At 55.4% G+C, this 22,457-nt stretch overlaps 9 protein-coding genes across 9 annotated transcripts; 3 read left to right on the top strand and 6 right to left on the bottom strand.

Annotated features, from left to right (window-relative positions):
* Nucleotides 1–1,046: 1,046 nt before the first annotated feature.
* Nucleotides 1,047–2,826, top strand: BU26DRAFT_516746 (Annexin). Its single transcript, XM_033828406.1, has one exon. It carries the CDS (start codon nucleotides 1,146–1,148, stop codon nucleotides 2,562–2,564), a length of 1,419 nt encoding a protein of 472 aa, XP_033687041.1. The 5' UTR covers nucleotides 1,047–1,145; the 3' UTR covers nucleotides 2,565–2,826.
* BU26DRAFT_249218 (short chain dehydrogenase) lies at nucleotides 2,757–4,077 on the bottom strand. The gene has a single exon (XM_033821114.1). The coding sequence runs from the start codon at nucleotides 3,745–3,747 to the stop codon at nucleotides 2,950–2,952; it is 798 nt and encodes a 265-aa protein (XP_033687040.1). The 5' UTR covers nucleotides 3,748–4,077; the 3' UTR covers nucleotides 2,757–2,949.
* Nucleotides 4,078–4,408: 331 nt separating this feature from the next.
* BU26DRAFT_502587 (DUF1620-domain-containing protein) lies at nucleotides 4,409–7,339 on the bottom strand (the record flags this gene model as incomplete). Its single annotated transcript, XM_033826645.1, has 3 exons — nucleotides 4,409–4,450; nucleotides 4,503–6,744; nucleotides 6,807–7,339. The coding sequence occupies 3 exons, from the start codon at nucleotides 7,337–7,339 to the stop codon at nucleotides 4,409–4,411; spliced, it is 2,817 nt and encodes a 938-aa protein (XP_033687039.1).
* Nucleotides 7,340–8,869: 1,530 nt separating this feature from the next.
* On the top strand, nucleotides 8,870–10,482 carry BU26DRAFT_249293 (ras-related protein RSR1). Its single transcript, XM_033821115.1, has 7 exons — nucleotides 8,870–9,207; nucleotides 9,256–9,265; nucleotides 9,321–9,337; nucleotides 9,390–9,404; nucleotides 9,454–9,696; nucleotides 9,874–10,402; nucleotides 10,459–10,482. The coding sequence occupies exons 1-6, from the start codon at nucleotides 9,168–9,170 to the stop codon at nucleotides 10,137–10,139; spliced, it is 591 nt and encodes a 196-aa protein (XP_033687038.1). The 5' UTR covers nucleotides 8,870–9,167; the 3' UTR covers nucleotides 10,140–10,402; nucleotides 10,459–10,482.
* A 1,687-nt stretch (nucleotides 10,483–12,169) lies between these two features.
* On the bottom strand, nucleotides 12,170–13,266 carry BU26DRAFT_248950 (uncharacterized protein). Its single transcript, XM_033821112.1, has one exon. It carries the CDS (start codon nucleotides 13,014–13,016, stop codon nucleotides 12,411–12,413), a length of 606 nt encoding a protein of 201 aa, XP_033687037.1. The 5' UTR covers nucleotides 13,017–13,266; the 3' UTR covers nucleotides 12,170–12,410.
* Nucleotides 13,267–13,762: 496 nt separating this feature from the next.
* On the bottom strand, nucleotides 13,763–16,308 carry BU26DRAFT_516741 (uncharacterized protein). Its single transcript, XM_033828405.1, has 5 exons — nucleotides 16,243–16,308; nucleotides 15,463–16,176; nucleotides 15,016–15,310; nucleotides 14,431–14,970; nucleotides 13,763–14,379 (listed from the first exon to the last, which is right to left on the bottom strand). The coding sequence occupies exons 2-5, from the start codon at nucleotides 15,859–15,861 to the stop codon at nucleotides 13,934–13,936; spliced, it is 1,680 nt and encodes a 559-aa protein (XP_033687036.1). The 5' UTR covers nucleotides 15,862–16,176; nucleotides 16,243–16,308; the 3' UTR covers nucleotides 13,763–13,933.
* Nucleotides 15,999–16,735, bottom strand: BU26DRAFT_249165 (uncharacterized protein). Its single transcript, XM_033821113.1, has 3 exons — nucleotides 16,407–16,735; nucleotides 16,243–16,311; nucleotides 15,999–16,176 (listed from the first exon to the last, which is right to left on the bottom strand). Exons 1-3 carry the CDS (start codon nucleotides 16,648–16,650, stop codon nucleotides 16,136–16,138), a joined length of 354 nt encoding a protein of 117 aa, XP_033687035.1. The 5' UTR covers nucleotides 16,651–16,735; the 3' UTR covers nucleotides 15,999–16,135.
* Nucleotides 16,736–16,802: 67 nt separating this feature from the next.
* On the bottom strand, nucleotides 16,803–17,571 carry BU26DRAFT_516740 (uncharacterized protein). The gene is made up of 2 exons (XM_033828404.1): nucleotides 17,497–17,571; nucleotides 16,803–17,401 (listed from the first exon to the last, which is right to left on the bottom strand). The coding sequence occupies exon 2, from the start codon at nucleotides 17,317–17,319 to the stop codon at nucleotides 16,822–16,824; it is 498 nt and encodes a 165-aa protein (XP_033687034.1). The 5' UTR covers nucleotides 17,320–17,401; nucleotides 17,497–17,571; the 3' UTR covers nucleotides 16,803–16,821.
* A 914-nt stretch (nucleotides 17,572–18,485) lies between these two features.
* BU26DRAFT_561810 (uncharacterized protein) lies at nucleotides 18,486–22,457 on the top strand (the record flags this gene model as incomplete). Its single annotated transcript, XM_033832957.1, has 5 exons — nucleotides 18,486–18,815; nucleotides 18,890–19,177; nucleotides 19,239–19,557; nucleotides 19,625–19,754; nucleotides 19,811–22,457. The coding sequence occupies 5 exons, from the start codon at nucleotides 18,486–18,488 to the stop codon at nucleotides 22,455–22,457; spliced, it is 3,714 nt and encodes a 1,237-aa protein (XP_033687033.1).

Here is a 22,457-nt window from a genome sequence, read left to right as displayed (position 1 = left end):
ATATATCCTTCTAACGCTCTCGAATTCCGCCGGTTTCGACTACCTATTGTTCGCATCATGCTTATCTCATTGCACTATCGATACCCTGAGCTGTGCCTTTTGCAGCCAACAGCATATCTGTAATAATAGATTTGAATTATTTTTCTAAGAGCCTGTCGTTTGCATCTGTGGTGGTTGTTCTACCTCTCATTCATTATCATGATGCTTTTTCTTTTCAGTTTGCTTTGTTCAATATACTGCTAAATAGCGACCTAATACCCAAACCCTGACTTTCATGTTTTCCATCTTGCGTACTTGCTGGAATGTATTTCTGATGAACTAGCGCGAACACCCAACTTGTACGGTAGTGATGTTTCTGCGTGGAGCAACCCAATGCCAGCATCTTCTTTTCTTGATGCACTAAGGCTCTTAGCGTAAATTCGCGGTTCCGTTCCTTTCGCCAACCTGAACAGCGTGCTTGGAATAGCCTTGGCTTAGAAGCCCAGTCTTCAGACTGCTAGAGTCATCAATGCTCCAACGCTCTCGGCGGCAGTGCTTGGGATGTCATTCTTCCAGCGCAGATTGTCTGGCAGAAGATTCAACTGCATCCTTGGGCATGATAGTGGTAGAGCGCCCAAGACAGACCTGGTAATGTGATCGTATTGAAAATCTGAGTTCAGCTGTGGTATCCATGGCTGCGCGTGTCCTCTCTCGTGAAGTTGCAGCTCGTTGCGACTTGCAGTGCACCTCGGAGACTGCCCCTTGCAGGTAGCAGAACTCTGTTCATGGGGGATCACGCAGAGAAACGGAGCTTCGCCACCCCAGGCATCACAATTCTTTCATTGGTAATTGAGAGAAGTCGCCTGAAGCGGCAAGGGAAAGACTGCCCAGTTCACCTGCAGGTGAACTGCCCGCCGCCAAGACGCTACCTGCTAAGCCCCATTGTGGCTGTGCGAGATCCGGCAACCACGGCGCAGGCCACCGAAGGCGTCATCCCACTGGCTTGAGCCCCCGATATAAAGAATTCACCTGTTCCACGGACTCCAAAACCGACTCTGTCTCTTACATCTACTTGTCTTCCTCACTTGCCTTACTCACTTGTCAACTTCAACGTCACGACTACACCACTACGCACACAGCTCCAAGTTCAGACCTCGTAACTGCAGATGAGCAACTATCCAGGATACACGCCGCCACAGCAGGGGCAATGGGGTCAACAGCCGGCTCAAGGTCAAGGATGGGGTCAAGCGCCCCCGCCTAATCAGCAGTACCCGCCCCAGGGGCCACCTCAAGGGTATCAGAACTATGCCGGAGCGCCGCCTCCCCAAGGCGGCTGGAATCAACCCCCTCCGCAAGGCCAGTATGGCCAGCAATGGCCGCCGCAGCCGAATCAATATCAAGCACCCGGACAGCAGTTCAATCAGCCACCACCTCCGCAACAATACGGGAACTGGGGACCTCCGCCCGCTCAACCGGGCTATGGATCTCCTGCCCCCCAGCAGCCATACGGGGCTCCGCCAGCTCAACCAGCCTACGGATCTCCTGCTCCCCAGCAGCCCTACGGGGCCCCGCCGGCTCAACCGCCATTTGGATCGGCTCCTCCCATGGCCCAGTACCCCCCGACCCCGGCGTCTCTGGGGTATGGCGAGCAACAGACCGCCAACATTAATCTCATTAATGAAGCCAAGGCCCTCCGCAGAGCAATGAAGGGCATGGGGACAGACGAGAAAGTCCTCATCAACGTTCTCTCCAAGAAAGATCCCATCCAGATCAACACGCTTCGCGAACAGTACAATAAGGAGGAGAAGCGGAACCTAATCGCGGACCTAGAGAGTGAAACCTCGGGCTACTTGGAAGAAGGTCTCGTGCAGATCGTCCGCGGTCCGCTCGACGGCGACTGCTACACGCTCTACAAGGCCATGAAGGGCGCGGGTACCAAGGAAGCTGCGCTCGACGATGTTCTCGTTGGCCGCTCAAATGCAGATATCAACGCTATCAAGGCTAGGTACCTGCACCTCTACAAGGGCTCACTCGAGGAACACCTCCGGGGGGATTTGTCCGGCGGCACCGAGCAGATGTATATGATGATCATTGCCGCGCGCCGCGCCGAAGACTCTTACCCCGTTATTCCGCAGGAGATCGATCACGCTGTCACACAGCTACAGAGTGGCATGGGCAACGTTATTAGCAAGAACAACATCCAGGTCTGCGAGATCCTCACGAGCAAGAACGACGCACAGCTCCGCGCCATCGCCCAAACCTACCAGCAGCGCTACCAGAAGCCGCTGGAGGACGTCGTCAAGTCAAAGTTCTCGGGCCACATGGAAGACGCGCTTCTTCTGCTGCTCGCGCGCGCGCAAAACCGGCCCAAGGCTGAGGCTGTGCGGCTCGAGGAGTCGATGGCGGGGCCGGGAACGAAGGACATGTTGCTTGTGCAGCGCGTCGTGCGATGCCATTGGGATCAGCGATTTATGGGGCAGGTGAGGGACGCTTATAAGATGACTTATGCACGAGACCTCGTTGGGAGAATTGAGGGGGAGACGAGCGGAAAATATGAGAGATTGCTGGTGGCTTGTGTCAAGTGAGGGGGCTGCTTTACTGAGGCATGCGTCTCTTGGCTTTCTTTTGTGTTTCTTTCTCTTCTTGCTATGATTGATACGGCTTTTTTTCCCTCAGTCTTTTTCATGATCAGAGTCGGATGACTATGTCAATGCGTGGTTGGGCGGTATTAGGGTATTGAGCTGCCGGTGCAATCGTGGGCGGGGGGCTCTTTTTATTGCAAGCTGTGTAACCTATGACTCTCGAATTGAACTTTCTTGTCCGTGTATCTCTAACAAACCATCCATCCACCACCTCACTCACCTTTCCACACACCTCATACCTCTCACACCTCACACTCTACACACCACCTCGCCCACCTCTCCACACCACTTCTCTCCCTCTTCCCCCCCCTCCCTTCCCTTCCCTACCTTACATCAAAAACCGCCCCCCATCCGTCCTCACCACACTCCCACTCATATTCCCATCCCTTAACACCCCCAAAAACGTCTCCACCACATCCTCCACCCGTCCCACGCACCCCGTCGTCATCTTCGCCCCCACCTCCTCAAAAAACTCCCTCTTCTCGCTCTCCCCCAGCCGCCAAAGCTCCGTATCCACCGCCCCAGGACTCACGCCATTAACCCGCACGGGCGCCAGATCCAGCGCCAGATTGCGCACCATGCTATGCAGCCCGCCCGCATACGCGGCCACGACGCTCCACTCGCGCACCGGCCGCTCGCTGATGCCGCCGGTCGTGATGGTGTAGCTGCTGCGCGGGCTGGCGGGCAGGTAGCGCGCAACGCACTTGGCCGCCAGCAGCGGGGCGAAGAAGCGGAGCTGCCCGGCGGCGAGCACGTTGGCCATGCTCATGCCGGCGAGGGGCATGGTGCGCAGCGCGTCGCCGGCTGTGAAGACGACGTGGTCGATTTGCGCGCCGGGGTAGTGCGCCGCTGTGTCTGCGAAGAGGGTGTCGAGGGCGGATTCTAGGGTTTGCGGGTTGGAGAGGTCGGCGGTGAGGCCGTGGATGTTGGAGGCCTTGGAGGGGTATGCGGCGCGGAGTTTGGACACGGCGGCTGCCACGCGCGAGGGGGAGGAGGAGGCGATTGTGACGAGGGCGTTGTGCTCGATGCTTGCTTCTGCGAGGCCGTAGCCGATGCCTGAGGAGCCGCCGATGATGAGGATGCGCGCGTTGGCGAGCTTGGTGGTGTATTTGGTTTGGTCGGGCATTTTGCCTCTTTTTCTTTTGCTTGAGCGATTTGGTGTGGTATGGAATGGAATGGTGTAGATGTTAGGGAGGATACAATTGCACAGAAAAGGAGCAAGGTGTGGACGGCTGTCGTCTTGGGAATTGTAGGGGTCACGATGATGTACTCACACTCCTCAGCCTTCCCTTGACACTTCTTATACACACCGCGAAGTTGCGATTCATCGCGGACGAGAGAAAACTCCGTCTCTTTGCTCCTTTGGGCTGGAGCGACCGGCATGCGTTTGGGAAGCAGAATTGTGGAACCAAAGGGTAAGTCGTGAACTCGTAGAGACACCTGATCGGAAATAAGGGTCGGGTTTAGCGTCCATTAACGCCAAACCGCACAATGGTCGTCGCCGTGATAGTGGAGTGGATTACATCATGCAATTCGCCATCGTCAGCCAGAATTAGTAAAGATGACTATTGGACCGGAAAGCGAAAAGGCTTTGCAAAGCCGGCGTAGAATCCGGTCTGTATCTTTCCTGCGTATGCAGTACTTCTGCATCTGACACTTAATCTGGTAGATCGACCTCTGCACACCTCTCCCACCCAAGCGCCGGCTCGTCCATCTGGAAGACTCGGATGCGCGAATACGATCTTCGAGCGTGGTATACTTCCTGTACACAGCAACACAAGCTTACTCTACGGCATTGTCCACAAAGAATTGATCTGCTTCCTCCGAACCTGTAAATCGTAAGCCAATGCCAAGAGTGGGGGAGTCGAGTAATCCACTTACCAAAGGAGCCACAAACAAAACGCCAACGAAAAGGGCCGCAACCGTGATCAGCATCTGCACCTTGTTGAAACCCTTGCCTAGAATGTCGAACGCGAAACTCGGCGCTACCCGCGTGCCGAAGATATCCAATCCGTAAGCGAAGACTAGGCTTGTGCTCTCCAAGCCACTTTCGCTTGTGATGACCTCTTTGATGCCCATGACCTCGTATTTGTGGTTCAAATGCCACTTCGGGTCAAATAGTATCATTGGGGCGTACTTGACCAATCCCTCGGATTGCTCTTGCGAAGTCGGGTCGCGGCCGATTGGACGGCGGGGATCGATAACCTGGCGTGGGATGCCGACGATGGAGTTGGAGTCGGGAAGCGTGACGAGGAGCTCACGGCTGGTGATACCTTGCCGTGTCTGCGTGACGGTCATATGCGATATCTCTTCTGGGATCTGGTAGCTTTGCGACAGGACGTATGGCTTTGCGATGTCCCCTTTGACTCCGGCAGGATGTACGGTCGAAGAATTGGAGGAGGCACCGAGCGGGCCCCTGTCGTCTGGGAGAGGGGATTCAAAGAGCTCGGCGGCAACTAGTAGATAGCCTCGCGAGGCTGCGGACGAAGTCGCATCCAAGGCGAGAGAGTAGCTAAACCAGTTCTCGGACATGGTGGACGGGATCGGTCGTGAGATGTCGACCCCATAATGCGACACTGTGTGGAGCAATTGTCCGGAGGCTGAATCTAGAAGATATATGGACGCCCTGCGCGCGGATTCGGAAACAGCCGTAACGAGGACTAGATTGGGGTTCAGGTACTTGTAAAGCACCCTTCGATCTCCGAGAACCTTTCCGATAGACGCTACTGGGTCCTTCGCTGGGCGCGTGGTGTAACTGAGTATATGTTCTCCGGATGGAGGCGTAAAGGTCCAGACAGCCTCCGAGCTAGGCTCAATACCGACGAAACCTTTTAGTTCGCCGTCGACCAGATCGAAAGACACAAGTGTCTGTCCTTCCAAGGGCACGGGAAGCTGAGTTTTGAGCTCTTGGGCTTTGAGGAGCCCTCCGGTGGTGGAATTGACAAAGAGCGATCCAGTAAAGCCAGGGTCCTTCATTTCAACGTACCCCCGGTATGCCTTCAAAGAGGGCTGCTGAAACGTAGCGTCGAGGGCGAACTGATGCATGTCAATACTCCACACAATCTTGCCTTGGGAGCCCACATCAAGAGCGACCAAGCGGCCTTTGTCCGTGGCCAGAATGACAAGCTTGTGAAAGCCAAACGTGTCATGCTGGATCTCCTCGATGGTGGTATCCTTGGATGTTCCCAAAAGATTGCCAAGAACGCGGTTGGGAAGGCTCTGTAGCCACGCCGGAAGATGTTCCAGGTCCCGCAGGTGTCTCTTCACGCGGTGAATATAAGCAGAAATCACGTTTTGATGCCCTTCCACCTCCAGTTCATGAGCGAGGGCTTCCTCTTCAGGGAGCTCCGCCCACACAGCCGAGACGGCGCCGGATAGGAATTCCGGCCGAGACCAGGCTACCTCCCCATTGCGAATGAGTGCCCACTGACCGTTGGAGAATAAGATTGCGGACCTCACGGCTGAAGCAGAGTCACCCTTGACAACCACCTCGGAGACGCCATGAACTGGGTACGATCCAACCAGCGCAGACGACCCTTTGACCGGCCATCTGCCCAGGATGCCGTGAGAGACCGAGGAAACGACAGTGACTTCCTCGGCGGTGACCCTCGTGAAGTAGACATTGGCATCGGATGTGCTGGTGGTGAAGGTGCCCTTCCCCTTCAGCTGCGGAAGGCTGTAGGCCTTTGATACGGAGCTCCTTTTCAGATCGACATGGTAGACCTCGGCCGAATGCCCGGTTGCAGTCTGGTATTCCACCAGAAAGTGCGCGAGAGAGTTGGCTTTGTTGGGAGCGTGCAGCACAATCTTCTCCACAGCTTCGTTGGACGGAGTATTGAAGCTCGAAACGCCTTTCGTTCCGATTATGCTCACCTTTATCACCTTGTTCGCCTTGTCCGTCCATGCCAGAAGAGGAGCGGCGGTGTTGGCTCCGGCGAAGAGGATGTTCGCCTTGGATTGAATCTCGCTGTCGGAGTTGAGCGTGTACGAATCGATCTTCTTGCCGGTGATGGGGCTCAGCGACGTGACGCGCAGCTTCGAGCCTCCGCCGAGAAGAGGCGAGTGCAGCGAAATGTAATAGACGGTCGTGGGCGAGGTCGACACCTGGAAGGGCGTGTCTCCGCTGCGATGCTGTCAGTGCTCGCTGAAATTGGCCCAATGCGCACGCCGGGGTGCATAACCCACCTCGTGTCCGCAAATGTCCACTTCGCTCGTCCGGTCTTTCCATCGAGCCTCCTCACGGTCTGGCTGCCGTCGGCGAGCAGGACGATCGCATCTTTGGCGTCGTTATTTGTAATTCCGTCCTCTTGTTCCAGAATCTCGAGGTCTTCCGCAATTGCGCCATCGACCCTTGTTTCCCAAACGATCCTACCGTCCGAGGCGCTCCATGCCGTTATGCGGTCCCCTAGCGCGCTGATGATGGTGTCTTGCTCCTCGCCGGACCTGAGCAGCCCCCCGCCTCTTGCGCCTGGGGAGGGCGCCTGCCGCCACACGACCGTCCCGTCCTTGGGATTGACGGCGCCGATGGTGCGATTCTCGGACACGGTGTAGAGGAGGGAGGCCTTGGAGGCGGCATAGGGCTTCTGGAAGAAGGTTGCGTCCTGTTTCGGATATCCTAGCAGCGCATAATGGAAGTCAATGTGGCCCGCGTCGTCTTGGAAAACTCCAGAAGCCGTCGCGAGACATGCTGCCAGGGCGGCGACGGCATGAAGACGCATGATGGGATGAGGGGAGGTTTAAGTGAGAGGGCTGCGACGGAGCGTTGGCGCGCTGTGCTCGCTGCCAAGCCGACCCTGGCAGAGCCGCCCGACACTGGCCACTCGGACCGAGAGGCAGCCACGCCCACGGCCCGATCCTTCCCTGGACAGGGCGGCGCATCTCATCTGCCACCGCGCGCTGGTCGACGCCGACGCCATGCATTCACGCCCTCAGTCCTTTAATACCCACGCGCATTTCGCGTAGACGAAGGGCATCGGCCGAGGTGACGGCGCTCCGGGGCGCTGAATCATCGCCTGCTAGCGAGCGACCACGGCGGGGAAGCGTCCAGCACATCCGCCGTCCAATTCCCACGACCCACCGCGGTCCTATTTCGTCCGCCTGCATCCGAATTCGACACCAGGACAGCTCTGACGTGTCTGGCGCCTTGTGGAATGCAGCTCTGCGCGGCCGGTGAAGCTGAAGAACTGGCTGCCCATTGCCCGGCATGCCGTTCCATGAAAGCCCATCCGCTCTTGTTAACAGCGTGGGCAGATCATTACTCCGTCCTCCGCCGCCGCCAACATGTCGATATTCGCCTCCGCCTCCGCCTCCGCCTCACCATTCATGCAGGCCGGCCTGTGCTGGGCCGCTTCCCCGAAAAGCGCTCCAGGGCTGCGAGCCGGCATCGCTGCCGTGGCGTGCCTGCGCGCTCTTCTCCATGCAGCGCACCCCATGTTTTCTTCTTGCTGTAACCTGGTACCACTGCAATGTGGGCAATTGCCGGCACCAAGGCATGAGCCAGTGACGTTGGGCGGCACGCTTCGACGGTGAAGTGTCACTCTGGGCCGTCAGCGCTGTGCGGCGTCGTGGCCAGGTCCACCTGCGCCTGCTGCCAGCGGATTCTGTACTGTACTCCTCCGCCGTCGCCAGCAAACCGCCATCTGCACCGACGGGCGTTTGATGCGTCTTTCATAAAGCTGCAGACACGTGTGACGGGGCCCGCATGGCTTGAAAGAGCATAGTCCCCTCCCGAGCGCCGGCCTCCCGGGACTTGGGGCGGCGGCAGCAAAACCCTGCCGCTGGAGCGCGCCCTCGCACACTACTGCCTGTGCACGCAAAATTTATGCCCTCGATGATGTCGCTGGCCTGCGAGGGCCCATTACGGCGCCTGTTACACGGGAACGATCCTGGTAGCACTCCGTCGCTGCGTGGGCGACGGGCGCTTCTTTTGGCCTGCGCCGAGCTGCTCATGTCAGTCGGGCGAGCATCACATATTAAACTATGCAGCTGCCCTTTTAAACTTTGCTCATGAAGCCTCGCCCTCGTCCCCTCCCCTCGCCCCCTACTGTCCCCAGGCTCGCCCCCCCAGACGGTCGACAGAAGCAAGCAAGCAAGTTCCGGCCATGCCTAATCGATAAGGCCTCGCAACCAAAAATTCTCCAGCCCACCCATCCACGAGCCACGGACCTCGACCTGGCTGCTCCGGGCCAGATAATTCGGCCTGCGCCTCCGGTCCCATATTTGCCGCAGCATTCCAGTCTCGCCCTGGGACGCGTCGTCTCCTGATTACTGGCCGCCAGTCGTCCACCAGGCGCCGCCGTTGTTATTGGCCGACGTAGCACGCCGCGCAACCACCCGCTGCCCCAAAGTAACACGCCGAGAGCACTCTCCTCCTCAGCACACCTGATCTTGTCGCGAGACGCCGTGTTTTGGCTTCAATTGGCTCTGCTTGCCTCGGCGGAGACGCCCTCTTGGCCACCTGTGGCGCGAACGCCCAAGGACCCCAGAAGGCAACATCCTCTGCGCGCAAGCTTCCTCCACTCCCTTCCGAAAAGCTACATTTGAGGTATGAGCCAGAGGGAATACCACATCGTCGTCCTTGGCTCCGGTATGCTTCCAACTTCCACCGACTAGCCTCTCACTAACGACGTCACAGGCGGAGTAGGGTGAGTGCCTCAGGCCGCTAAACGTTAATTTGCACTGACCACCTTGTCATCTTAGCAAGAGCTGTCTCACGGGTACGATTGCAGACCGTGTTCCACACACTTCCATAGTGCTAACTTCTCACAGCGCAGTTTGTCCAAAGTACCACCCCCGTAATGCCGAGCATTTGCAGAGAGCTGACCCGTCTAAGATGTCTGGATCGAGAGCTATGACCCGACCATTGAGGATTCTTACAGAAAAGCCATCGAGGTAGACGGACGACATGTGATTCTGGAGATCTTGGATACCGCAGGCACCGAGCAGTTCACGGCAATGCGAGAACTCTATATGAAGACGGGCCAGGGTTTCCTCCTCGTTTTCAGCATTACCTCCATGTCATCATTATACGAGCTCACCGAGCTCCGCGAGCAGATACGGCGGATCAAAGAGGACGGTACGTCACGTTGGGGTTCCGCACTCCCTCTCTGTCGTCAAGATGCCTGCAGTTCGTCGAACTGCTCCCTAGGTAGCACTCGGCGATCCCGCAATCTCTAGACCGCGCCATGGGCTCACCAAGACCCCTTCCGCTCCAATTTGATGGACTGTGCTGACCTTGTACCCCTGCTTCTAGACAATGTGCCCATGGTACTGGTGGGAAACAAGTCTGATCTGGAAGAAGACCGCTCGGTCCCGAGAGCTCGCGCCTTCAACGTCTCCCAGCAGTGGGGAGGTGTCCCATACTACGAAACGAGCGCGAGACGAAGGGCAAACGTGGACGAAGTCTTTGTGGATCTGTGTCGACAAATCATCCAGAAAGACCGCAGGGAATACGCTGAGAAAAGGCAACGTACAAAAAAACGTGCTAATCGCAGACGACCCAAGTGTACGATTTTATAGCGGAGTTACGGCACGATACCATCGGTTTCCTTTTTCGATTCCCCATATTTGTTTCCCATATAGAGAGGTATTAGAGGCTTTCGCTCGCAGCGCCAATGCACTTCCTTCATGCTCGAATCTCTGCTCGTTGAATGTCCATCCAGGAGCTCCTCGTTCATGCACGTGTAGCATGTGTGGCGCTACGGCTTCAGGGATAGTGCCAGCAATCATTCAGCCGCCATGTTGCCTTTGTTCGAAAGCAGGTCTTCCCGCAAGTACAATTCGTGAGCTCTTTTCTTATTCGGTGTTCCAATGTCATCCAGCTAATCATACCCTCAAGCGCATGCAACTTAGACGGTCAACAGCAAGACCGGGCTCACCGATGAAGAGGGACCGCGGGAGGAGCCCCGTCTCCCACCGTCTCCCGCTGTCGCTCGATTATGCACCCCGCCAATCGACGTTCTCCGGTCTGCACAGGGTACGAGCCGATTTTTGCCTAAGCCGCTAGTTCCACAGACTGCGCAGCATTCAGAAACATACTCAACCCTTCCCAACAACGAGAGAAAATTTTCCCCGGACTACTTTCAGTGTCGCTATGCCATACTCGGCGAATAAACAACCGAATTCTCAAGCCACAAATGGGCCTTGCGGATGTCATTTGGAGAACCGGGACGACGAAGAGACGATCCTTCAGCTCTGCCCTGTCGGGCGACGTCACTCCTCGGCAACGGCTTCCACTACGACCGATCGGGCAGTTTCTTCGACGATGACCGATGTCACCAACACCACACCTTCCCTCGTTTCCTCGGCGTTTCCGCCCACGTAGGATTCGAGAGCGGGATGCGAGCGTAGCACGAGGGCGGCCCGTGGGCGGGATCTTCCACGCCCCACGGCGTGATACTCACGTTTCTTGTTCCTGAAGGAATGGCGATTGGCTCTCGAGTGCGCCTGTCTCTCAACGCTCCAGATACCCCCAACTTCCCACTCCAATGACCGGTTTCTTGGATCTTCAAAAGATATGACAAGATGCTGCAGTTGCGAGGACTCAACAAAACACCAACAAAGTTCAGCCGGCATTAAATCCCCCGCATTCCGGTGCACGATAAGGACAAGGCATGTCTAAACCTTCTGCTTTAATTACCCACGCTCAGATGCATGGCCCAGCACACGCTTTAGCCCATCAGAAACGTGGGCGTGGCGAAATTGTATGGCTAGATGCACGCAGTGGTTCACCTAGCCCTGAAGAGAAGGCCGCTACTGCATATGTGGCCCCATGTTTGCAGAAGTGTGGGGCCGGGGTCTGCGAGGCAGTCCAGAGGGGACCTCTGAGAGCCCAGAAGGTCTTCGAAGAGACGGAATTGTTTAGCGGTCGTAAAGGACATTATGGTATACGGTCGGTACCTGCCGGCCTTCCCATTCGAGAAATGCATTTGTCAACCTGGATCCTCCTCATGCGAGTCTCGCGAACTGGATCTCCCTAGGCCCTTGGAGATGTGTCCGACTGCTGATTGAATGGCATGCGATGAAGAGCAAGCTAGCGTGCCGCGACTCCGGAAAGAGCGTGCTTTAGGCTTGCGCGTCCGGGTTTACTCTTCTCCAAGCGTGGACCTTACCTTTAGGGAAGACTCCGTTGAGAAGTCTTGGTTAGCAGCTTTGGAGGAGGACCGGGATGGAATTGTATACGCGAAGCCCTTCTCAGCAGCCTTTGGGGAGAGCCAAGCCGGTGCCCCAAAAGATAAATGCCCAATGCGTTGCTCAGCGTTCTGGACATCATTTTCCTCTTACCTAGCTGGACTTCTCCCCGTCGCATCAACAACAATGCCACGTCTGTCCTTCGCTCTATTCACTTCTGGGGGACGCTGAGAGATGTTCCAGCACTTTCTCCATGTCGATTTCTAGATCAGGATTGCTTTCCCCAGCACTTCCTAGCTCAGATACGCTAAAGCGTAGCGAGGTTCTCATTAGATCTACATGCTGGCTAGGGCCTCACCAACATCGGGGGGGCAAAGTGGGAAGCCGAAAGCTGGGCGAACCATAGGACGCCGGAACGCCCCAGGATGACTTATCCTATATCCCACACCCCACATCACTCGTATGTGGTAGTCTCCACCGGGCGCCGAGGCGGGGGCAGGCAACGGCAATCAGGAGGCTCGGCAAATGATAGGGCCCTGAAGCACGTCAGGAAGCCTCATCCCAATTTGCTTTGAACAGTCGATAGGGCTCTGAAGACCTCCATCTCCTCTCTTAATAACACTGCCGTTATCCAAAGCCCAGACGCTTCCGCAGAAGCCTTTACCGATACAGCGAAACCGTGCGGTCGGGGTGGCCATTGTGTTTTGAACAATAATGGCGATGATTGAATGTAGCGGGCCGCTGGATAGTGGAATCGAGATAGCGATTACTCCCCGGGAGTTTCCATGAAGAACAGGAGAGCAATCCTCCCTCTTGATATGCCTGCGGGTCAGGAGCGGCGATAAAGGCATCGTAGATAATGCCTTCGTTCCATGTGACGTGGTTCCTGCATTGAAGCCTTGCCGTGCAGACGGTGAAAATCTGTGATCCGCTTCGGCGGCGAATATAGAGAGAAGAGAGACGTATATAAGCGAGGAGCGACGAGATAACCGAGAGATGCAATACATAGCTAATACGTCCGTGTTCGATCTCCTCTCCAAGCTCAGAATGAACTAACCCGGCTCGAACGCATCCGGCGCCCTCATCACCGACTTCTTGCACGTCGCACCACCCCATAGTGTCTCTGAGCCCGCGCAGGCTATAGTAGACGTGTCCTTGTAGCGCTATTGGCATTGTTTGTGCAAGTGACGTCGTTCGTGCTTGCCTACGTGGTCGCTGGGTCAGGTTGCGAATACCCTCCCTAACAAGCCACGAATCGAACAGCATATCCTCGCATGCATAGTTCTGTGCTTCGCCTCGCCTTGCGTCGTATGTACCCTGGGTCCACGTTGTCACGTCCTAGCCCTCACTCTGCGAAAGAAAGCTCCTTACTACTCCCGGAGAGACCTTCAGGAAGCAAGCTTCTATCTAGCACATGCAGAGGAAAGCCGTCTCCTATGAAAAACTCTCACGGGCGTTTGCAGTACCCACCCCTTTGATGAACGCATGTGCGCGTCGAACCCAACCAACATGCCTTACTTTCTGGCTCTCCGAAATCCCCCACCCCACCCCCAGAGAAGACCGCTGATACGTAAAAGACGAGCGGAATCAGAGGAACTGGCACGATCGTCGTACGCGCCAGAGAGCGGTAAAGCCTTGCTTGCAGCGGAACGGTTGTTATGTGCGTAGAGTGAAGACTGAGACTGGTTAGCAGAACGAACTGAGCTTCCTTTTGCGAGAAAGGAAGCCTGTCGCTGCGAACGAACGAGAGCAATCGACCAAGCTAGATGCAGAGGCGACCAGTGAGCTACCTCCGATCTACTCTAGAGCTCATGCCGCGACCATTGGCACACGCGCACCGCGATGTAGACGATCTAGGTATCTTAGATGAAGGATATTCGGAGCATTTCTGCATGCACCCAGGGATAGTCAGCTCGCCTCGGTATAGTCTTTAGAACGTGTTTGATTACTGACATATGCGTTTAGTTGGAATTTAGACAAACAGTATTTAAGCATAATGCATTTATTCACTACCCTGGTACAGACCACCCAGTCTGAATGAGGAAACTTAGAAGAAACTCGTCAAGTCCTTGAACCCTTATCAATCACGAGAAGAGAGTCCCGCAACCTGAAGTACCCATTTTGCCCATCCGCCATCACGTATCTCGTCGCAATTGACTTGAAGCCATGAGTTCTGAGTCAATTTAATACCGCCCGCCAGGCGGAGGGGCCCCGTATTGGGGCTGCCCAGGATAGCCTCCCTGGGGCGGACGTTGCTGCTGCTGTGCGCCGGGATAAGGTGGCTGTTGCCCATAGCCTTGTTGTGGAGGGCCGCCGTAGCCTTGCTGGGGAGGCTGGCCGTAACCCTGAGGCTGCTGTCCGTAACCTTGAGATTGCCCGTGTCCGGGCGGGGCCTGTCCGTAACCTTGTGGAGCATATGGCTGCTGTTGTTGCCCGTACCCCGGCGGCGCGCCGAACCCACCACCAGGGGGCGTGTATGCGGGAACCCCAGCCGGCCGATTGGTCTTTTCATCTTTCGAATCGTAACTGGCGTCGATAGCTCCCAGAAGCAACTTGACCATCCAGAGGTCCGGAGTGAGATCGACGGGCGGATTGGCGCGCGACATTTCGTCTTGCTCGTTCTCGAAGTCTGTGTGCTCATTAGATATGAGGGCCGTGGAGTGGCCTAAAGAGAACTTACTGCTCGTGCAATCAACCATCGGACCCACGCCTGGGTCCTCATCGAGCTTGCTGAGGAACTTCCTCGCCATCTCGTCATTCCCAACTTGGGCAAACTCAAGCGCTAATGCGCCCTTTGTGCAAGGGAATTCCTTCAGGGCTTTGAATGCATTCTTGATAGCATCGAAGACGGCATTCGGAGGTTCGCCGGCGGGCTGACCGTCTGTAATGGTGATGACAAGTGCCGGCTTCCTGAGCTGGCCGGAAGATGCTTTCTGGACGATGGGATCAAGCACTTTGTTCTTGAGCGAGGTGCCCATGGGAGTGAGACCCTTGAACTGGACGCCCTGCATGATCTGGTTGATCTGGGCTTCAGTTCCGACACCGTCCTGAAGAGACCGGCCTTGATTGTCGCGCACATGACCGAGATCCGTGTTCATGAAGCGGATAGAGATGCCATCGGGGTCGAAGAGGGTAGCTGCAAAGGCGACTCGCTCGAGAATAACGCGCAAATCCCTGATGCGTTCACCACCCTCCTCAAATGACATGGAACCGCTATCGTCTTCGGGGGATTAGCGGACTTCACCATTGAACATTCGGTACTTACCGATGAACAGATGGATGTCGTAGAGGGCAAGCTTTACTATGTCGTTTGCGATCTCCTTGGCGACACGCCAGCGCTGGATGACTTGGCTGACCAGAGCGGGAGCGCGGTTCGCGATCTGATCGATGATCGGAGAGTTTGGCGGGTAGAAAAACTGTAATCCCTTCTCCTGAATGCAAGACTGCAGAAGCTGACGATAGGCGCCGACCTCCCCTGGTCCTGTCTGCTGCGGAGGAGCCTGGCCATACTGAGCTTGCTGAGCACCGCCGCCATATTGTCCTTGCGGCGGGGGAGCGCCCTGTAGAGATAATGTTAGCATTGATCCGACGCATTAGGCACTACGCTCTTGCTGCACTCGGCATCGTCCGGGAGAATGGATCTCCGACCAAGTTGGAAAGACGTCCAGGTAAGCAAGCAAGAAATGCAAGTAGCATGTGGAAATGTACGAACACTAGGCGGATTTCCGGGCTGTCCGTAGCTATTCTGTTGACCCCATTGACCTTGTTGTGGCTGGGCCCACTGGTTTTGGGTATACTGAGGTTGCTGGTTCCATTGGTTCTGTTGCCCATAATGTTGATACGATGGCTGGCCCTGTGGCGCTTGTCCTGGATATGGTGACTGAGATTGCTGACCCGGAGGCGGCGGTGGCGGCCTATTGTATCCAGTCTGTGCTTGTGGATAGGGAGAAGATGTTCCGTATGGTGGTTGACTCGGAGCTGACGAGTAGGGCGATTGGGATGCAGAGGGATAGGGCGGAGGAATGGCGGGGTTCGTCGGCGGATGAGGGCTCTGCGAGTAGGCGTTAGGCGCGTAGTTGGGATAGGGCTGGTAGCCGCGATAGTTTGCCATGGCGATATATCAAGTAGTGGATGCGGGCGTGTCGAGGTCGGGAGAGATAGGCGTGGCGGCGCAGAGATGGGCAGCAGGAGCGTGGGTCGAGTCCGAGGAATGCGCGGTCCCAAAGCACGAAGAGAGAGGAGGAAAGAAGGCGTTGCGGTGAAAGGATGTTTGCGCCGGGGTCCAAAGTGGCGAGGTGTTCGTGGGTGATGACGATGCAGAGCAAGCGAGGGAGCGGAAGCAGAAGATTCTTTGCTTACTTACCGGAGCGCCGGCACCAGGTGGGCTACCCGGGTACGCCTGGTATGATGGCTGCTGCTGCCCAGGCTCCAGCAGCGCGTTAGTAGAGCTTGTGACCTGGCACCTGGCTGTACAGCGCGATGGAGAACTTACATAGCCGCCCTGCTGGCCTTGGGGAGGGTAGCCTCCTGGCGGTCCTGCTGCAGCCAACTTTGATGCGAGCTGTCGCGTTACGGGTCAGCGCGAGGATGCGAATGACGTTTGCCTGTTTGGCGGGGGGCAAAGAGGGGTAGCTCTGAGGCGAGCGCGCAACGTACACCCATGGTTTATGTTGTTTTCTGCGAGTTCAACTGTTGAAGATGTGGTAGAGTGTTGCAGAGATGTGCTGCGAGGACTGGAAGCAAGGAGGTGAGCGGAGGGAGTCAAATACCGAAGCGTCGGGCTCGCGGCGTGAGCAAGAGCAGGAGCTGAGCTGATGACGATTGCTGCCCCCTCGCGCGAGCGGCTGCGCCACAGCCGGGGCTGGATTCTCATTGGCTGCGGCAGGAACGTGTCAGGCATCTCGTTTGTCTGGTGGTGCTTGAGGCTGAGCACGACGCATTCCAGTGGGATCAGGCTGCAAGGAACAGGTGGGGATCCAATTCACACACACAAACGCTCTCTGCAGTCGTACCCAAGGCCAACAGAATACCTGGCGGTCTGGCTATCATTTTCCTGCTAAGCCACCTGCCATTACGTTCTCCAGCCGCACTTTCCTGGCATCGCACTGCTCCTTCCCCAGCACAGAGCACATGGATCATGCACAGCCACACGCAGACTTCGTACTCCCATATTCGCAACCTCACCACTTCGTTCAATACTGCCGGCGAGCTCCGGCATTACTGCCTCTCGCCGGCTTTGAAGCATAAACAGTAGCATATTCTCTTTGGCTTTGTCGGTTCCGCATACGGCGCCGGCCGTTACCGCAGCGAGGAAGGAGCGACCGTTGCTTTCCCACTCTGAGTCTTTGATGCATTTCATTAAACACTGCAAGTCTGCGAGCAGCCGTTCCAATCCCCGCCTCTGGACTTGCGACGGCGCCTCGCTTCCCACATGTTGAATCGTGCCCAGTCTTCTTTTATGGCTTGCGCTCTTAACGGTGCGCGCACCGCATGTTTGTGCCAGTCTGGAACCCACCTGGGCAAAGCCGGGAGATGCGGTCACGCAGGCCGACGGAAAGCGCCAGCGCATTTCAGAAGAGCTGTTTTGTGCATCTTGAGCATGCTTTCGGCGAAGTGACGGTATACCGCGCCGGCCCCTAGGTCTTAATATGCTATGATGCTGTCAGAGGTGACGCTACTTCGCGCGTAGATGCGATCCCCGTCATCGCTGCATTGACTGCTCTCGAATAAAGTGAGGAGAACCTACAAAAGTCCCTCGTTTATAGACTATGTGCATTCATTCCCTGGCAAAACGAGACGCGTTTGAAGGAAGAGGCGAAACAAATCAACACGTTGCAGGAGCTGCTCGTTTTGAACATGTGGGGTGAGCTCTGATGTCTGGAGAGCCCCGGGATTCGTTGGGTAAGGCGCACCCTAACCCCAATTCGGTTAGTGTCCATGGCCCACTTTCTGTCTCCAGGGCTCCAGCTCGCTGCCAGATTATTCTCATCTCTCAATTATGTGCTACCCTCTCGCCTTTCAAGTACTCCACCACGACGATGGAGAACGCAGAGAACGCAGATTAAACCTGGCTTATAGTCGACCCTTTAATTCCCACCAGATGCGCGACGTTTTGAGACAGCCCTGCGTCAACCACGGTTACCAGCCAATTGGACCTTCAGCCTTCCGCCGGGAGCTGCATCCTTCGCGCATCGTCCCACCTTCCGCTTCGGAGTATGATGGCCGGACAGCTGGAACGTGGTGCGAACTACGCCGCAATAGCTGGCGAACTTGGCCCACCACCTCAGGAGCCCTCATGGATTGCGCCGACCCCACGTTTAGGAATATGCATCATAAACGGTTGTGCTATATGTCACCGCGCTGCTCCAGAGTTAAGGCGATAACCATCAGCCGTTCAAAGTATGGTGTGTTGGAGGGTCGGACAGATCCTGGTCATTGGGGCCATTAACTACATTAACGATTTATAAAGGCCCAGCCCCTCTTAACTCCGTCGGCAGGCCCTAGCACATCACTCCAGCTTCTCAGCCTTGTGCCAGAGAACTGGAGAAAGCGCATCATGGTGGTAGGCTAGCGATTGCCCCCTCCACGCCCTGTTGTACTGCATCGAACTGTCTCTCTGCAACTCTCCTGCCCGTATCGGACGATTTTGCTAATGTTCGCGACTCTAGACAGGACCGAAGAATTTCCTGAACGTATTGGAGCCTGGAACGGACCCAAAGATTGAGTAAAGCTGACATGCTCTCGCCTCTTTCTCGGACCTGGCTAAAAGAGGACAGTATTGTTGCGGTGCACGGATTGAACCCGAAGAATAAAGACAGCCATGCTGAAAAGACATGGACGGCCGGTGATAAGCTTTGGTTGCGTCACTTCCTGGCACCCAAGCTCCCTGAAGCAAGAATTCTTCTCTTTGGATACAATTCGAACGTCTCCGGCGAATCCAATGCAATGCACATCGGTGACCATGCTACGAATCTACTGAATAGGCTGGTGGGCAAAAGGTCCGAGGATCCGGAGCGGCCGATCATATTCGTGGCTCATAGCTTAGGAGGGCTGGTGGTAAAGAAGGTATTGCACTTTTCGCTACTATTCTAATTCATTACTGCTTCGTGGAAGAGGGCTCGACTGACCTCTTCATCTAGGCATTAGTGGAAGCAAAGCTAAACAAGGCCTACGATTCGATCCGTATAGCGACATACGGCATTGCTTTCTTTGCAACCCCCCACCTCGGCGGCAATTATGCTGCACTCGGGAAAATACTCAGCGACATTGCCAACGCAACGTCTCGAAATCCACGGAGTACACTGATGAGAGACTTGCAGAAATCATCTCCGTTCCTAGGGAAACTGAACGAAGATTTTCGGCACCAATTGGAAGATTACTATTTCGTGAATTTCTTTGAGACAAGATTCTATGGTGGTCTCGATGTAGTGAGTGTTGGCGGCTGAATGTCCTGTTTCAGAAACGGAGCGGAACTCTGACCGATTCTAGATCGTTGACCGTGAATCTGCACAGCTGGGGCTGTCTGGTTCTCGTGAAGTTCTCGTGCCATTCGATGCCGATCACAACAACATCTGCAAATTCGCTACCCAGAACAGCGACTACGAGCAAGTCGAGCAGAACATCATACGCCTAGTAAAGGGTGCACTTGAGCTCAAGGCCGTCACAGAGCGGGATCGCCGTCGTTCATCTGCATCGCCCTTCTTTAGCAGCCCGCGCCCCTTTTCTGAACACCAATTCTCCACTCCTACCCTTAGTTCTGATGGGTATACAAGCACTGACATGCTGGGGCACTATGGCGGCCCAACTTGTGAGTGATTCCGATGCTGCTAGTATAAACGCGGGTACTAGCTTCTGACATAACTCAAATGCTGTAGTTGAAGTTCCTCACAACAGAAACCGTAACTTTGTCGGGCGACAAGATATCGTTCAAAAGGTGGTCGATCGTCTCACTTCTAACAGTGAGGCACAGCACCGGATAGCCTTCTATGGGCTCGGCGGCGTAGGGTACGCACTCCTCATCACTTTCGTCTGAGTGTAACGAGCGAGACTAATCTATTCAGTAAATCGGATTTGGCGATACAATGCGCATATGCCATTGGTGAGCGTTACCCAGACATATCTGTGTTCTGGATCCAAGCCAGCAGCTTCGAGCATTCCCATCAATCCATCGTGAAAATCACCAGCGTTCTGAAGATACCAGGGACCGACGCGCCCAACGCCGATGTTTTTGGATTATTCCGGGACTACCTGTGGAAGGGCCATAATGGTCGATGGTTTCTGATAATCGACCACGCGGACAATTTTCAGAGCCTCACACTGACTCCAGGAGACAGCAACAAGCACATCCGCCTCCAGTCGAAGAGACTTCTAGATTACATACCGGATTGCTCTCATGGCTCAGTGCTTCTCACCACTCGAAACAAAAAGGTTGCTACTGGCTTCGCCGACAAGCAAGGCTTGGTGCAGGTTCTTCCACTGGACAGAAAGGAGTCTGAACAGCTAGTTCACCAATTGTTGGACACGGAACAATTCCGGGATGGCGGCACCGCCGAGCTAACCGAAGTCTTGAATCACTTTCCTCTCGCCATCGTTCAAGCAACGTCCTTCATTCGGGGCAACGGCATCACAGTTCAAACCTACCTGCAGCGCTATCGAGAAAACAAGCACAATGCCCTTGAGCTTTTTGGTCATGACTTAGTCGACTCCGACGATAGCGAAGCCGTGACGACGACATGGATGATCTCGTTCAAGCAGCTGCAGGCGAACAACACATACGCGGCAAATCTGTTTTCCTTGATGGCGTATCTCGACAACAGTGAAATCCCCGAATCCCTTCTGGGTGGTATAGATGACGGTATGACGGGGCTTCAGTTTGAGAAAGCGTGCGGAGAGCTCAAAGCATTTTCTTTTATCTCCGAGGCCTACTCTATTCCATCATCGGCATCCCCTGGTGCGAATCCCATACCGCGCTTATTCAACGTCCAGCCCATTGTACAACTCGTCATGCGTCTCTGGCTTCAGCAACACAATCAGACGACGAGATGGTCAGACGCTGCGCTTGTTGCTGTGTCAAAGGCCTTCCCTCCGGCAGAAAGTTCGATGGAGCACTGGAAGGCATACGAAATGTACCTCCCGCATGTACAGGCAGTGTTAGACCACCCCAGCGAATCCACAGCTGAGCAGCAACATAAGGCTAATCTGCTGCACAACGTTTCCTGGTTCTTCCGGGTCCGAGGGTTTCACGACACCGCTGCGCGCATGGGACGTGAAGCGTTAGCGATTCGGCAGCAAATCCTTGGAGACGAAGACGAAGCCACTTTGGCTAGTGTATACAGCCTGTCCCGCATTCTGTTCGAGCAGGGCAAATTGGAAGAATCTGAACAGCTGCAGATTTCTGCCATCGAGGCATGCAAGCGCAATTTCGGTAATGAGGACAACCATGTATTTCGGAGCCAAGGCCTCCTAGCTGCAATACGGGGAGTGCAGGGCAGGTACGAAGAGGCCCTCGAGCTACAAGAGAGAATTCTGGAAATCAGCAAGAGGACTCTGGGCCAGTGTCCAGCAACATGGCTCGCGATGCGCGATCTCGCTATTACCTTAAGCTACATGGACCGCCAGCCTGAAGCAGAGGAATTACAACAAAGCGTATACATCGCACGACGAGAATACCTCGGCGAGGACCACCCAGAGACTCTGATCATCATGAATGATCTTGCTACCACGTACATTGAGCAGTCACGCTTCCCGGAAGCTGAAGTGTTGCTCGTGAAGGTCACTGAACGCAGCAAGCGAATCCTGGGAGGGAGACACCCACATACTATCGCCGCATACGAACACCTACAGCGGGTGTTGAAAAGCCAAAAAAGGAAGACGGAGCAGGCGAGGAGGCTGGAAAGAGTGCTTCAGCAGATAAAGCGAGAGTGCAGAGAGACTCAGGAGAACGCCGGGGCCCGCATGAGACCAATGGTCAAAAGAACCTTGAGTAGTTCGGTCGTCACTTATGCGTACCGAAGGCCGACAGCGATACTAGACGCAGCGGACGAAGACAACAAAAGTGAGATGGGAGGCAAGGACGTAGAAGCATTTGGCCTAGGACTAACGCTTACAAATTCTCGAAACCCAGACGTGGGCGAGAGCGAGGACGAAGATGAAGACGGAGATGAAGACGACACGGAACGTGAGGAGTTCGCTACGATCAAGAAAGCGTTGGTACTCATGATGCGGGGAATGATGAGTCTCCCAACTTTCAACATTGTCAAGCTCGCTCCGGCAGAAGACCCGATGCCGCAATCGACGCCAAACAGCGCACCGCAGGATACACCAGCCAGCACACCACAGCTGCGCAGCGTCGAAAGCAAAGCGCAAGCGCAACCCGAGCTGGAGGCATCCAAGTCCGACACTGCTTTGACCACGGCATCGTCCGACAAGCCCGCCTACAGCAACAACAAAATCCTCAGAACCATTGAGAAGAAGGTGGAGCGCAATATCAACAAAGAGACGCGCGATGCTCTGCTGAAAGAGGGCATGGACCTGCTCGAGACGACGAAGACGAAATGGAAGAAGACTAACTTGAGGGACTTGAGAGTACCTTGGACGCCTAAGGGGCAGGATAAGAAAGAAAAGCAGGACGAAGCCTCTAGCGGGACCGACACTGAGACCGAGGTTGAATGCAGCAAGGGAACTGAGGAGAAGACTCTAGAGAGTTAG

This window comes from Trematosphaeria pertusa (assembly GCF_010094035.1).
Source record: "Trematosphaeria pertusa strain CBS 122368 unplaced genomic scaffold BU26scaffold_4, whole genome shotgun sequence".
NCBI lineage: Eukaryota > Fungi > Ascomycota > Dothideomycetes > Pleosporales > Trematosphaeriaceae > Trematosphaeria > Trematosphaeria pertusa.
This window is presented reverse-complemented; position numbering and strand designations above follow the sequence as displayed.

What these genes read in the sequence shown, in the direction of transcription:
- BU26DRAFT_516741 (XM_033828405.1), bottom strand. Translation starts at nt 15,861, where the DNA reads ATGGCAAACTATCGCGGCTACCAGCCCTATCCCAACTACGCGCCTAAC. An exon ending in AGCCCGGAAATCCGCCTAGT is followed by an intron (nt 15,311 to 15,462) that starts GTTCGTACATTT and finishes TTATCTCTACAG; the next exon opens with GGCGCTCCCCCGCCGCAAGG. An exon ending in GATGGTTGATTGCACGAGCA is followed by an intron (nt 14,380 to 14,430) that starts GTAAGTTCTCTT and finishes ATGAGCACACAG; the next exon opens with ACTTCGAGAACGAGCAAGAC.
- BU26DRAFT_248950 (XM_033821112.1), bottom strand. Translation starts at nt 13,016, where the DNA reads ATGCTGTTCGATTCGTGGCTTGTTAGGGAGGGTATTCGCAACCTGACC.
- BU26DRAFT_516740 (XM_033828404.1), bottom strand. Translation starts at nt 17,319, where the DNA reads ATGCGCTGGCGCTTTCCGTCGGCCTGCGTGACCGCATCTCCCGGCTTT.
- BU26DRAFT_516746 (XM_033828406.1), top strand. Translation starts at nt 1,146, where the DNA reads ATGAGCAACTATCCAGGATACACGCCGCCACAGCAGGGGCAATGGGGT.
- BU26DRAFT_249165 (XM_033821113.1), bottom strand. Translation starts at nt 16,650, where the DNA reads ATGCCTGACACGTTCCTGCCGCAGCCAATGAGAATCCAGCCCCGGCTG. An exon ending in AAACAACATAAACCATGGGT is followed by an intron (nt 16,312 to 16,406) that starts GTACGTTGCGCG and finishes GTAACGCGACAG; the next exon opens with CTCGCATCAAAGTTGGCTGC. An exon ending in AAGGCCAGCAGGGCGGCTAT is followed by an intron (nt 16,177 to 16,242) that starts GTAAGTTCTCCA and finishes GCGCTGCTGGAG; the next exon opens with CCTGGGCAGCAGCAGCCATC.
- BU26DRAFT_249218 (XM_033821114.1), bottom strand. Translation starts at nt 3,747, where the DNA reads ATGCCCGACCAAACCAAATACACCACCAAGCTCGCCAACGCGCGCATC.
- BU26DRAFT_249293 (XM_033821115.1), top strand. Translation starts at nt 9,168, where the DNA reads ATGAGCCAGAGGGAATACCACATCGTCGTCCTTGGCTCCG. An exon ending in ACGGCGGATCAAAGAGGACG is followed by an intron (nt 9,697 to 9,873) that starts GTACGTCACGTT and finishes CCCTGCTTCTAG; the next exon opens with ACAATGTGCCCATGGTACTG.